The 14396-nt window shown below is 32.6% G+C and overlaps 1 protein-coding gene across 1 annotated transcript; it reads right to left on the bottom strand.

The window, feature by feature from the left end:
• Window positions 1-1504: 1504 nt before the first annotated feature.
• LOC139816229 (uncharacterized) lies at window positions 1505-5874 on the bottom strand. Its single transcript, XM_071783628.1, has 3 exons — window positions 4922-5874; window positions 2671-2820; window positions 1505-2052 (listed from the first exon to the last, which is right to left on the bottom strand). The coding sequence occupies exons 1-3, from the start codon at window positions 4956-4958 to the stop codon at window positions 1631-1633; spliced, it is 609 nt and encodes a 202-aa protein (XP_071639729.1). The 5' UTR covers window positions 4959-5874; the 3' UTR covers window positions 1505-1630.
• Between the last annotated feature and the right edge of the window lie 8522 nt (window positions 5875-14396).

Genomic DNA, 14396 nt, shown 5'->3' with positions numbered 1-14396 from the left:
CAAAAAAACTTGATATTGAGATGCTATCTTCCCCTTCTTTTTAAATACGATTTTCTGATAAACGGTTTGAGCAACAAATTAGCACATAAATAGCACTAAATTTTTAAATAGATGCGAACTTGATGAGGAGTTTGAGCTAATGAACGGGAAGAAAAATTCAATAAAAGGAAAAATTCATGGGCAAAAAAGACACGGCAGTCAGAACAGAATTGTCGATTCGTAAATATTTATGTACTGTTAATTTTCCTTTTTTTTTATCGTCTCGTTTTCTAACAGATACGTAATTATGGAAGATGAATGGACGTGAATTACATTTTCGCAAATTACTTTTGTAAATATATTTTGTCTATATATAAGAAATGTCGCCTAAAAGGAAAGCTATTAGCACAGTAATCATGTTTGCAATATAAATTTGATTTGAAAATTAAGGAAGAGAGTATAAAAATGACATTTGTTCGTGACAGATCGTAATTCACGTTTTCTAATAAAGATTATACAGGCGGGATAAAGATTTACTAAGTTCTAATGATTTACAAGATTTTAATCTGAATTCTTCTAGTACATAATGTAATAGATATTAACAGATACATATTGTCGCATATTAAAATATTTGTACATTTCCTATTATAACGGATTATTGATATTTCAAATATCGTAATCTCGAGTTGTAGATTTGTTAAATCCGTAAAGCAGTAGCCGACAACCTTTAGGTATTATGTCTAAGAATTATTCCAAAGAAATAAAAAATCATTTCATCTTGTTAACAGAAACTTGAAGTTGTTGAACAACTTAATTTTGCCTTCTAGTTTCTGTATGTATGCATGCACGTGTAAAATAAATGAAAAATTACAAGTATTAAGTTTAATGAAAAAATTATTTTACTATTTTTGCGATCCTTAATAATCTTAGATAACCAATAAAAGTAATCAGTATTATACTTAAAAACCTACTAAAAACTCTAAAATAATTAATAAAAAATTTGAGATCTCTTGTCACTAATTTGACATTTCTAGAGAGCCCTAGTTAAAACTTCAGCAGTCTTTTTTTTTTAGAATTATCCTTTATTCCGATTTATTGCAATTACTTCGGTTATAGTCCTTCGCATTCGATGATAAGAGAACTTTCTGACGATACTATGAACCTAAAATAAATCCATACTGTACATTCACGTCAAAGGAATTTTTACTATTATAGCTAAAAGCAACGACACACTTTGAGCGCGAATAAAACTAAGTAAGAGATTATCTGCTTTGCAACGTATTATTAACGGTCTGTTAAATATGTTGGCAAACATTATGTATATAGCATTATTTTTTTAATATAAAAGATTAATTACTACTTTATAGTCTTATTATTTAACAAACATGTGACATATATTTTAAAATATAATATTTTAAAAACAAAATGCTATCAAAAATATTGTAAATTTTAAATAAAATAAAAATTAAAATCCTTAAATAACCGAAGTAGCAATATATCAGTTTTGTCAATAAATGTCATATATACAGTTTTGTTCCTAAATTACATGTAATATATCGAATTGTCAGCTCTTACACTTGTTTTCATATTTTTTTTAAAACAAATATTTGTAAAACAAATTTTGCTCGATATAAAACTTAAAAAAAAAAACTTAAAATTTAATGGAGTATAACGCTCTATCTATGCCTTCCTTCGATTCTTCTGTAACATTATATATTTTTATATTTTCTTTTGTCACACTCAGCGGATGTGTTGGAACTCTACGTCGCGATGGGCGTTTAGTCGCTGATCTCCTATTTTTACACTTATAGGAATCCTTTTGCCATCTACTTAAAAAACCTTTCTTTGGTGCGTTTAATTTTTCAATTGGCGATCGCGAAATGTCAGTCTTATTTTGAATTTCTACCAAAATTTCTTTTGTGTTTGGCTGTTCAACTTTGGGAACAGCCGGACATTGGAACTTGGACGTTCGTTGATTTTGTATACTTTTGTATTCTTTTGTATACTTTTTCTTTTCCTCGTGTATTTTGTGTCTGTGATTGTAAAAATCACTTTTGGTATAAAATATTTTGTCTGAAAAAATAATTTTGTCATATAATATCATATTACACGTCAATATAACAATACGTTTAAAAAAATGTTTAAAAATGTTAACATATTGTAAAGGTAAAAAAAATATATAATTATATCTTAACACTGTATGTGAGTGTGAATATCTTCTACGTATACACATGAAAAAAATATGGAATCTAACTTTGTTTCATTGATTATAATTGAATATGTATAAAAGTATTTATTATTTTTAATGAAACATATAATAATTTCATGCAAAACAATGTATTACGTTATTTTATTCACAGCATTTTCTAGTTAAAATTTAGATACATTATAATCTGAAATAAATCTCGAATACTTGGATCAGCATTTTTAGTTTGATCTCTATTTGCAATCAGGGAAAAATATACTACTTCTAATTATTTTATAAACTAAATATTTTATTATACGTTATAGGGCCGGTTGTTCCAATCTATTGGTAAACTACCTAATAGTTAAATCATATGTCTATCTTTGTCTAATTTGAAGGAAAGACAAAAACATATATATAATTTAACTATCAGTTAGTTTATCAACAAGTTGGAACGACCGGCCCATAATAAGATTAAATTATATGACTGATTAAAATATATTTACCGCAACATGTTTTTTGTGGCTTAATTTTTTCGTGGAATCGTCTGTAATGGCGTTCTACGTTAAAACGTCGTTTTGACATTTCGCCACACTTTTGGCATTTATACATTTTGTCCCCATTTACTTTGAAGATTTCTACCTTGTTAGACATACCTGAAAAATACAATAATTATTTGTACTATGATAGTTGCGTCAAAAATCTAGAACGGTAATATTGATACAATTTTACTCCAATTTTTTTTTAGACAATGAATAAATACGTATTATTTCCGAAGCAACAACAGGAAGAGACGGAGTCAATCTAATAAAGAACATAACTGTCCGGCAACAATGTGATCTTTCTTGTAATAGAATTGTTGAATACTATGAAATATTATGAAAAATTTAAGGTGAATGAAAGATGATGAATACCGAAAACACATCAATTTCCCAGTCTCTACTCTCCGTGATTTTGCAACTTCTTTATTTCTACTCAGGTCAAACGATTTCAGCATAGCAAGATCTAATGTGTTTTCTAACATGGGGGTTTGGAAATCCCAGGTCAAGTTTCAAAATGGCTGTACACAACCAATCGTTTTTCGTCTCCCACCTCCAGAGAAAAAGAAATGGACGAACGTCGATCGGAAGACTGTGGGTTTTTTCCAGCCGTTTTCTTCTAAGGCCGGTTTTACATTGGTCGTATCGTAGCATAATTCGTAAGAAATTGACCAATCACAGCCGATTATTCTCCTCAAATCTGACTGTAATTAGTCAATTTCTTACGAATTATGCTACGATACAACAAATGTAGAACCGGAGTAACCTTAGGTATACATTCTGGGGTCTTCGAGATCCCAGGTAAAGTTTGAAACACTATTATTTACGGGTAATTACAATTTTTCAAAGTAGCAGGGGTTCTTCAGAATCCAGTGTGGTATCTAGGTATGCGATAAATAAGTATAATGTATACCTAGGGTTAATACCCACAAGAAATACAACAATAGGTTTATATTATGTGTATGGCATAAAATAATTTATTAAATTTACGATACCAGATTGTACAGTTTTTTAATTAAGAATTTTTTAGTTTTAATTGTTCACGTGTCTACGCTGAAGTTAATAAAACTTATTCGAAGCAAAAACAGAGTAGAAACTGTGCAACTAGGTGTTATTTTGGAGAATATTTTGATAAAAAATGATGTAGCGAGAAAATGCACTTAGTCTTGCGCTAGATTCGTGGTTCACGATTTGCAATTCACTATTCATATGAGATTCGTGAATGTTGTACATAAATGAGAAAATTCATCGGGTTCACATTCGTTTACCATTCATACTAATTTGTTAGCGGAACGATTTTTTTACGAAATCAAAAAGCGTGAATCACCATAAATCAGTCAATTTTATTCATACATACAGTAGAGCTACACAAACGAATCGTAGATAAATATGAAGAATTTATTTATATCTACTGTTGACGATAAATTTCTGCGAATCTACTACGAATTACGCATAATCTAGTGCTACAGTTTCTAAGAAACGACGAATCTTTGTGAATCTATTACGAATTGCGCATAATCTAGCGTTAGCGTTCACGAACTCGAGCATCGTATACGCATCGATTTTGTAATTCACTCAATTGCTAATTATTCCGTAACAAAATGAGCGAGTGATTGTAAGATAAATCATCGATCACAAAATTCTAATATGATAGTGTATCAATTTCTCGGAAATGAGCAAAGATTATTGTTTGTTTTTAATTTCATCTAATCGGCTGATTTAACGCAAATTAAAAAATTTGTGTTACTTGAGAAGGAATTTATAAAGATCCCAAAAATATAGTTTGTCTTATTATAATCCTGTGCAGAGTTAAGCGTGAAGAATTACGCAACAAGTAAATAAAGGTGAATAAAGGTTGCCAGATTATGCGCAATTCCGGAAAAAATTCCTCATATGAATTGCGTATTAGTCGAGTACAATAATGGTCGAGCGTCGTTAACAAATATAGATGAAAATAGTCAAAGTAGAAGTCTTTATAGTATCGTCAGAGGTTTCTCTCTGGTATCGTATATGCGGACTGACAAGAAATTGAACCTAGATCTTTTGCTCGACAAGTGGCTGCTCTGACATCTGAGATATTTAGCACTCCACCGAGCAAATCCGCGACATGTTGTTTATTATCGTTCTTCTATTGACATCTCTTCTATTTGTCAACGGTGCTCCGTTGCTTCGGAAACAACAAACAATCAATTTGTTCGATGACATTATGAGTACTTACTTTGTACCGTAAGGTTAGACTTTTCGAACGCGCGCATTTGTTCCTTCCTGAATTTATTCTGACACTATTCACTTCGCAATTTTTCTAGGATCACGAGCGAATTACGAGTGTGACGAACAGCGATGTCACCACTTCGACAGGAGCGCAGAGACTAAGCTTCTAAACATGAAACTAGAGTAAACAGAAAGTGAAATTTCCCCGTTTTGGTCGCGACGCCGCGACGCGACGTCTGCGATTCTATAGGTGCGGTAGCGCTTTAATGTGTCGGTCTCTTTGATATGCACTAATACACTCGATCACATGCGGCCGAGGAAAAAAACAACGAACTGAAGAGAGCGGCATGATTTGTTGTTGATCTAAAGGCATATTGTATTTTCCAGTTAATTCAGGCGGTCCTTTGGATGTCGCTATTCTCGTGGAGGTGGAACATATTGGATAAATAATGCTAAAGCAATGTGTCTCTCAAATAAAATTAATTTGTAAGGAAAAGTTACCGATCGACTCACTATAATACATATCAAGGTTAATATCATCAGAATTGTATTTCTCCCTTAGTAAACGATTACTTGAAACACAACTTTGTTAAATAAAATATACTTTATGATATACTTTATGATATATAAAATGTAATTAATTTTGTTTCGTTTTAAGCTTTGTAAAGTTTTACTAGACATCTGCTAATTCAATAAACAAGAAGATAAATCATAGCTACTCAAAAAAATGTGCGGAGTGACGAATTCATGAGCACTATTTACGCAGATAAAGGGCACATATGTATGGAGTGTAATTAACGCTGATTATTATTCGGGAATTGTTCGATAAGATCTCTTTACACAGGTTGCTTAAAATGCAAAGTTTCGAGAGAAAATGTTCATTGCGGATGCAAAGAAAATCTGCGAGCACAAACGACGCAGCATTTTTAATTTAAAAATGTTAATTTAAATATCCTTTAATATGTAATTTCATTCAATAGAAACAGGTCAACGTATAGAGGCCCTCCACCACCCCCGCTATTTCCGATCGGCGGTCCTCTTTTATTTACAATATATACATTTTGTTACATTTTTATTATTTATTTTATTTTTTTTACAATTTACTTTACAATATATGTATACAACATTATAAAAAAGTTACATTACAAAATTTAAAATATAATGTACAATAAAATTTTCTTGCAATTTACTTTATACAATATACATATACATAATTTCCGTTTTATTATATGCATCCGATTACAATTAATATTATATGATTTTCATATTTTTGATATCAATTGATTTGATATATACAATATATATGATTTAATTACATAATATATACAATATATACATAATATATATATGTATATAATATATACATAATAATTACATCATATATTTACAATAAAATGGGATGGAATACAATCATCTGTCAAAATTGATATTATTTAAAATTTAAATTGATATTTAATATAAAATACTAATTTTTAATATATTAAATAAAAATTATTTAATACAAAAATTAGTATTATTTAATATACATTTAAATTGTTATTATTAAAAACATAATAATAATAAATAATTATATTTATTATTATTATATTAAGAACATTACTTTTATTTTGTCTACAATTTTTTCTATCGAATTGTATCCCCCCTGTCTTTGTCCCTGCCTACCCGAATCCCTATCCCTACCTACCCGTATTTCAATGTATATAGTCCTACCTACCTATGTTATAATCTAATATACAAAGCTTTAATTAAGTCCGCGACACGATTTATATGTCTGATTTGCTGGTTGATCCAGCGGAATACCTGAACGGGATACCTCAAATGAAACCGATCACTTGAGATGTAGGAAATGTGGAATTGGAGGTTTTAATACGCGTGCGATTGGAATTTAATTACGTTTTTTCGAATTTCGCACGTATGCGAAAAAAATGTAGAGAAAGCTTAGTAGCTTTTTGAGACAAATAAATAGACATATAAAACCATTTTATATGTTACCTTATACTTATACCATCACAGTGGTCAATGTTGACCACTTACTTTTGTCGTATAACAATCTTATTTCTTCAGGCCAGATCGGACTTACCTTTGTCGCTCCTGGCCATATACAATCTGGTCGCATTTCGACCAGTTCAAAAAGAAGGAGAAAAATTCCTTCCATTTTCGGATTATTATCGTCGCCGAAAGATAATTACGTTCGATACGAATTACGCGCGAGCATCGATTGTATAAAAAAATGTACAACAAGAAGTTAATTTAAATAAATATGTATATATATATATATATTAATTTATAAAACCTAACTGCAACAACACTGAACATTGAAAAATGTTTCTATCACTAATTCCGTTATTTACCTGAGAATGTTGAATAACCGTTTCTTTGTGATCCGTTCTTTTAATTTGGAATTGTAATCAAGTACAGAGAAAAAAATTTTACTTCGCGTTGTATGAATATCCCGCGAAAAACTGAAATTTATAATGCGGACGAAATTATTAAAAGATTAATAACGGGAAATTCCTCGATGTATAAAAACCGACCGCGAAAATATGAAGATGCGTGATTGAGCATGTTGTTCATGCGGCACGCATCTTGAAAATGTATCAAGTATAAATAAGATATACAAAATAAATGACGTGAGATCCGAAAAAAAAATTCCCGCACACAATTGATATAATTTGATATTATAATTAATCATTAATCGCGTTGTTATAATTGAATAATACAGTATAACTGCAAATCTTTATAAACTTACATATAAATATATCTCATTATAATTTTTGTTTTTTACTAAAATTATTTTTCATATAATATATTTATACATATTACTGTAAAATTGAACATATAATTGTACTTAACTATACGACCAATTCTAAAATAATTTTGAAAGTTTTATTGACAGAATATTTAGAACTCACGTCATATATTACTTGACTGGCATAAAGTCAATTTCTCGATTAAAAATAGATGGATAGGTTACAAAAAATTAGGGTAAAATCGATGCTTTGTTAAAATAAAATTTAGTAATTAATAACAATTATCACGTTTTCTATAAAACAAATTGCATAATAAAACCAAAATATTTTTTCCCTTGTTATTCATGTATAATTTATGCATTTTGCACGCTTTTCTTTATGCATACTAATATTCTAAATATATCTATGTATATATTGCTTCCTTGCATCGATTCATATCATATTTAATCTTGGATAAACATGTGGAAAGGAATAAATAGGTATAAATAATACATCCTGACTAATTCACAATTTTTCCCTATCTACAGATTTTTTTACATCTAACACGATATCTCTTTTGTTTAAAAAAATAATTTTTTAAAAAAATTTAAATAAAAATTTATTGACTACAATATACTAAAAAAGTCATGACTTTAATTTATCTAAGTATTATTTTATTTCTTGTTTCTCTTTCTTGTGTTTTCAAAATATTTATTATTTTAACTGTATAAAATAGAATTGACCTATATAACAAAACTTCAAAAATTTAATTTCTTATGTACTTAAAAATTGTATATATATGTTCAAAAGTTATTTATAATAGAACGCGGCAGTTCGTCAACATAACTCGATAAACGATGATGAGCTCTTTGCGAGCTCCGTGCATGCGAAGTGTGCGAGCGTTTCCTCAAGCACAATCGCAAAATATATTGATAGATAAGTGATACTAAGATTAAATATATACCATAATCAGTTTTAACCCATCCATTTTAAGGCAACAGATCTACGAGATGTAATATTTTCATACTATGAATTATTGTAATTCGACATGTATACCAAGATATATTTTTATTTGATTATATTCGTAGATTTGTTTCCTCAATAAAAAAATTTTTTATTGACTCACCGATCCGATGCGCAACGGGCGGAGTTATTCGGCCACGTAGCTACGGTGATACTGTAACATACAAACATAAGATTTAAATTAAAAAAGCGCTCAAAATAATCAACATTTCAAAAGTTAATTCTTACGCGCCTCTAATTCGTCTTTCAATACAATATTTAGCAAATACAATTGTCTATTCACCGAAAAAAATCTTTACTAGAGTAAAATTTTAAATAATTCATCTTTCTCTAATTACTTTTAATTTATCGAGATAAAACAATTCGAATAAATAAAAACGAATTATTAATTTTATACAGATAAGAGATATGATACTTACCCCAAGGTTGCTCCGCCGGTACCCGATGTCTCTCTCGGACCTCCTCCTCCTCTCAGGACGTCAGGTCTCTCCTCCTCCTTCTCCTCCTTCTCCTCCTCTCACCGCACAGGACACTCGCGAGAAACACTCGCGGATAATAAATTACAATCGCGCGCGGACTATAATTATCAGTAAAAGTCTTTCTCGCGCGATACTGTACGGCACTCCCGTTTATAAAGCCCCATGAGAAGAATATTCCGTCAATATTCTTCAAATAGGCTAACTCCCGTTAGCTTCCCCGTCTTTAGATTTTTATCCAAGCAGAACGAGAGTTTGCTTGGGTAAAATCCTCGTACTGGGTACTGGGTCTTCCCACCTCGCCAAGGTCGTATACCCATGGGAAGGATGTACGTTACTTTATTCTGTCATATAAAAGCAGATATCACATAAAATTAAATTATATAAATATGAGATATTCTCCCCCCGATTCGTTCCACGTTCATCACCGCGTTACGTTAACGATGACGAAATGTTGGAAGATGACTGTCGATAACTTGGCGCGACACCACGCGAATCAAGTGGACGACTAGTAAAGACACCGCAGTTAATGAAAAATACAATTAAAATTAAATATCGCACGCACAGTACGGGATCGAGCACGATAAATCTCGCGGATGTAAAACTGCACTATTTAATACCTTGCACAACGAGAAGTCGCGGATCGTTAACTTACGCGGCACGCCACACGAAATACACGAAAATATAACAAGAAATATTAACGAACTGGTGTTGTATCGCGGCGCGTGCTATTACTCGAATCACTCGAGATACGATTTCACGTTGTCACTCTTTTCCCCCTTCGAAAAGAATCGGAGATAGCTCGCAATTCCGGCACAGCGTTCAAAACACGACATTATATTCGAGAATTTAGATATATATGGCGAGACTGCGAGACGAACGATTATCGCCCGCGAATGCACAACGAAACTGCAAATCACTCACAAATCACGTGATCACAATTGCCGTACCTTCGCTGCCTTCGCCTCGACGTCTCCGCCTCGAGCGATTCACATCACACGACACATTCATTCCGACACTGTCCGACAAACACTTTGATTACTTTGATACATTACGAATTCTTATTCTTGAGCGCGTAGTCGCGATTATTTCCGCAAAACGAGGAGCAGGAGTGCCAATCGCAGGAAAAAAACTGCGTTCCGAAAAACACAGCACCCACAGCACGGAGCACGGAGCACGGAGCACGGCGCACGGAGCACGAAACACTTCACAACTGTCCGAAATTTACCGGGAGAATGATCGAATGATTCTCGCAGGTAACGGTACTCCGAACATCGAAGAAAACAAGCGACAAGGCCGCTCACCGACAAGAACAACGACTTCGAAGGTACGTTGTTTCAACGTTCAACAGTCGCGCCTAGTATCTAGTATGGCGTCTGGTATGCCGCTGCCTGCGTCGCACCGCCGAGTCGGCGGCTCGGAGCGGCGGAACGTGATTGGCCGGATTCGGGGGCTCGACTCGCGAGCCAATCGCGATCGCGAACGAGGGAGCGAGCTTGCTTCGAAATGTGTATGAACGTCGAAATTGCGAACAAGCTCAAATGTGCGAATACAATTTCGTTTTTCATTAAAGAGCAGGCACGTAATTCGCTCGTTCACGTAATTTGTACGTGAGCTTCTTTATTTTTTATAACCTCTACTTTTCAGAAAATTAACGTTAAATTGTATCCTCATTAGAGCTTATACGTACATACATTAGTAATTATAATTTATAAACGGACGATTTTCTTATCTTTACAGAATCGAGATATTTTGACGGCGCAATCTATGGGATTTATCAAGATATGAGTATAGGTAATCAGGCATCTATAACAAATTGAATAGACAAGGCACAATAGAGACAATGACAGATAGAATAATAACTCAGATTATCGATGGTTAGTATAATTAAAGATTTAAAATAAATGTTTGAATTACAAGATTAAGAATGGAATAACAAATTAGTACATGAATAATATTACATTTTTTAATAAATTCAAACTTGTTATGCTTCCAGGTAAGGATTCCTGTAGCTTAGTAGGGAGGAGTAATCTTACAGTGGAGTAATTCAGATTTTTCATTATGTAGCAAGAAGAACCGCAATTATCCACGAACCCGCTTTTCCACGCAGTGGAATTTATCAGGGGCGCAACGAGAAACGGCTGATTTCCCAGGTGTGCTTGCTACATCTACAAACGTATATGCAAACGCAGTACTTTGCACACATTCGTGGAAACGTCGCATAAACGTTTAGTTACTCGCTTGATCCATTATTGTACGCTGGCTCTCATTGCTTGTATATAATAGTACAATCTGTTCTTGCGGCCGGGATTCATTGTTGACTATCATTGAGGGAGAATCGTTCGTCTCTTATCTATATACTTTTATCTATATATGTAATAACAATTAAACAGATATGATTTGATGACTGTATAAAAAAGAACTAATCTTAATACTAGATATCCATCAACCAATCGCTTTTTATTAATTTCCGCTAAGTGAGTAGCAAAAATCATCAGACTATAGTCATTATCGGTAAAAGCTTTATCTTTAACGGTTTCCAACATTTAACATGTCAAAAATAGTTTAGAAAGTTGTTTTACGGAATAATCAATACAAGATAAATGATGGAAGCGACCGGTCATCTCGGTCCATTTGGGAACGTTAGTGGGTCTGCATGAACGAAAAATATGCATTCTTACCTCCGCGCCATAAGGTAATGCATTCGGATGCACACGTGGAAAACATTCTCGACCATTACCTTGGAGCGAGTATAACGGTGGAGAATTCCGTCGGTTTGCACGAAAGAATTATTATGCGAAAAGTTTCCGTACTCCGCGCTTCTTCCCTGATGGACGATTAAAAGTTCCATCCGAGAGTCGAATTTACAAATTCCTTCGGGGGCTTCCTCACCGGGCGTTGGTATTAGAGTTTGCTGCCGTCCAGCGAAATTAACCAGCCTCCTCCAAGTTGTTCGGGTCGGATTAGAATTTAAATCCGCAGAAATCGTCCGCATCTAATGACCTAATTTTTTTCTATTGCGATTAAGCGTCCAGACACTCGACGTGAATATATTTTTGATGTGTCGATTCGATAGTGTGATAGATCCTAAGCACAATTCTGAATAAAGCAACAATATAAGCTAGAAAATGCTTTCCATTTATCTCAAAATTTTTGATTTGATATTTTTCAAGATTTATTCTTTCTTTTTTCAGAAGACAGAAAAATGAACGTCAGCTTTTAAAGTAAACACTGCTTTCCGTTATTCCTTCTTTTGTACAAGATTCTCACAAATACGAAAGAGGTTCAAGAATTTTCTTACAAAACTACATGGACAAATCTGCAAAGCAACCCCTCTTTTGTGTTCTGATCTTCGTAAAGCGATTTGGTGTTTGAAAGGCATGCAAAGTGACACCATAAAAAAAGGATAAGATGACCAAAAATATTCTTCCAGCTACATGGTCTTACAGGTAAAAGTATTTCAGGTAACATTTCTCGATCTTTTAAGAATAATAAGGAAGTTTGTAAAACTGAAAGAATATGGAAAAGGGGAATCGTTCTTTATATAAATTAAGAATTCTCTTTTATCGAATCTTGCGAAACGCATATTTTTCATAATGCGTGAAAATAAATTAGTCCTAAGAAATTGTTCTTTTTACATACGGAGAAATTATAGTAGTATAAATTATATAAAAAATACTCTTTAATATTTTATTGTAAAATGAAAGTATAACATATAGCATATTTTTTACTACAAAAATTGACAATAAATTATGTGTATTTTTGGCAAGAAATTTATACTGAGAAAAAAATGTGTGAATAAAAAAAAATATTTCCGATACGTGCAACTAATGTTAGTTAGTTAACTAAACATTGGTTGTTTCAACAATTATTAAGATGCACTAAAAAAGATGTGCACAGAGAAAAAAAGCTGTTGCTTCAATTAAAGTGCTATCACGGGGTGCCAAAAACATAAGTAGTTTATTCAATTGTATTATTATTAAACCCAATATCTGGATTATTAAACCAATGATTATTATTGGTTTAATAATCCAGATATTGGGTCTAATAATAAATTAAATAAACTACTTATGTTTTTGGCACCCCGTGATAGCACTTTAATTGAAGCAACAGCTTTTTTTCTCTGTCAACCATCAAAATTTTTTAATCAATAATTAATTAATTCAACTAATGTTTAGTTAAACTAATTAAAATTTAGTTGAACGTATCGGACTAAATATTTTTTCGGATTACAAAATTTTTTTCTTAGTGTATAAATTTTTCTCTGCTCCAGAACTTATAAAATAATAATTCTTTCCCTTAAACGTTAATTTCTTACTTAAAATGTTTAAGAAATTATAAGTTTTGAAAAGTTTGAAAAGAATGATATAAAAAATTGAGTTTGAAATTTATATAATTAAGGGCCGGTTGTTCCAACCTGTTGGTAAACTACCTAATAGTTAAATCATATATATGTCTTTGTTTATTCATTACATTAAACAAAGATGGACATATGATTTAACTATTAGTTAGCTGACCAACAAGTTGGAACAACCGGCTCTAAATACTGTTAAAGGAATTAATTGCATATTACAAAAGCAGTTGAAAAAGACGTAGATTTTCGGGGTATTACTAAGCATCAGAAATTTTTCAAAGAGCACAGTTTGAGTTTAATATTTCTATTTTTATTATTTTATTGGTTGAAATCGTGTATAATCTGCAAACTCCATTTAACTATCATATAAATGATTAATTAGCTAAAGACTTGATATTATAAAATTAGCGCTTAAAACTATCATAAATCAAATTTCCATCAAATCAACGCAGAATTAGAAATCGAACAAAATTTTTACATAGAAATCATATTTATAATAAAGTCCGTTGCAAATTTTGCACGTTAGATGACATCGTATCTCGCATCGTATATACGGAGCGAATAATATCGGTTTTTGATTTCAAAAAGTGACATAGACGACACTCCATCTGACAGGCTCGCATTCGATGGAGTCAATTCCCTCTCCGAAATTTCCTCTTATCAAGAGGATCGATAGAACATTTCGATAGGCTGCTTTCCGTTTATCGGGAGGAGAAATTCGTCGAGACGTAGACGTTGAGTTTGTTTGCGCGCGCCCGGCTCGCTTCGTGCGAACTCGGCCGCGTTCGGAGACGCTCGGGGACTCTCGGCGCGCGACGGTTATGCGACTGCGCGAGGTCGGTCGAAGGGCCAACGAGCGCGGCGGCGATACATCGGTGGTGCGTGGTGGACGTGGTGGTA

The sequence above is a fragment of the Temnothorax longispinosus genome, chromosome 7 (assembly GCF_030848805.1).
Source record: "Temnothorax longispinosus isolate EJ_2023e chromosome 7, Tlon_JGU_v1, whole genome shotgun sequence".
Taxonomy (NCBI): Eukaryota; Metazoa; Arthropoda; class Insecta; order Hymenoptera; family Formicidae; genus Temnothorax; species Temnothorax longispinosus.
Note: the sequence above shows the minus strand (reverse complement) of the source record. Positions and strands in the feature narration are given on the sequence as shown.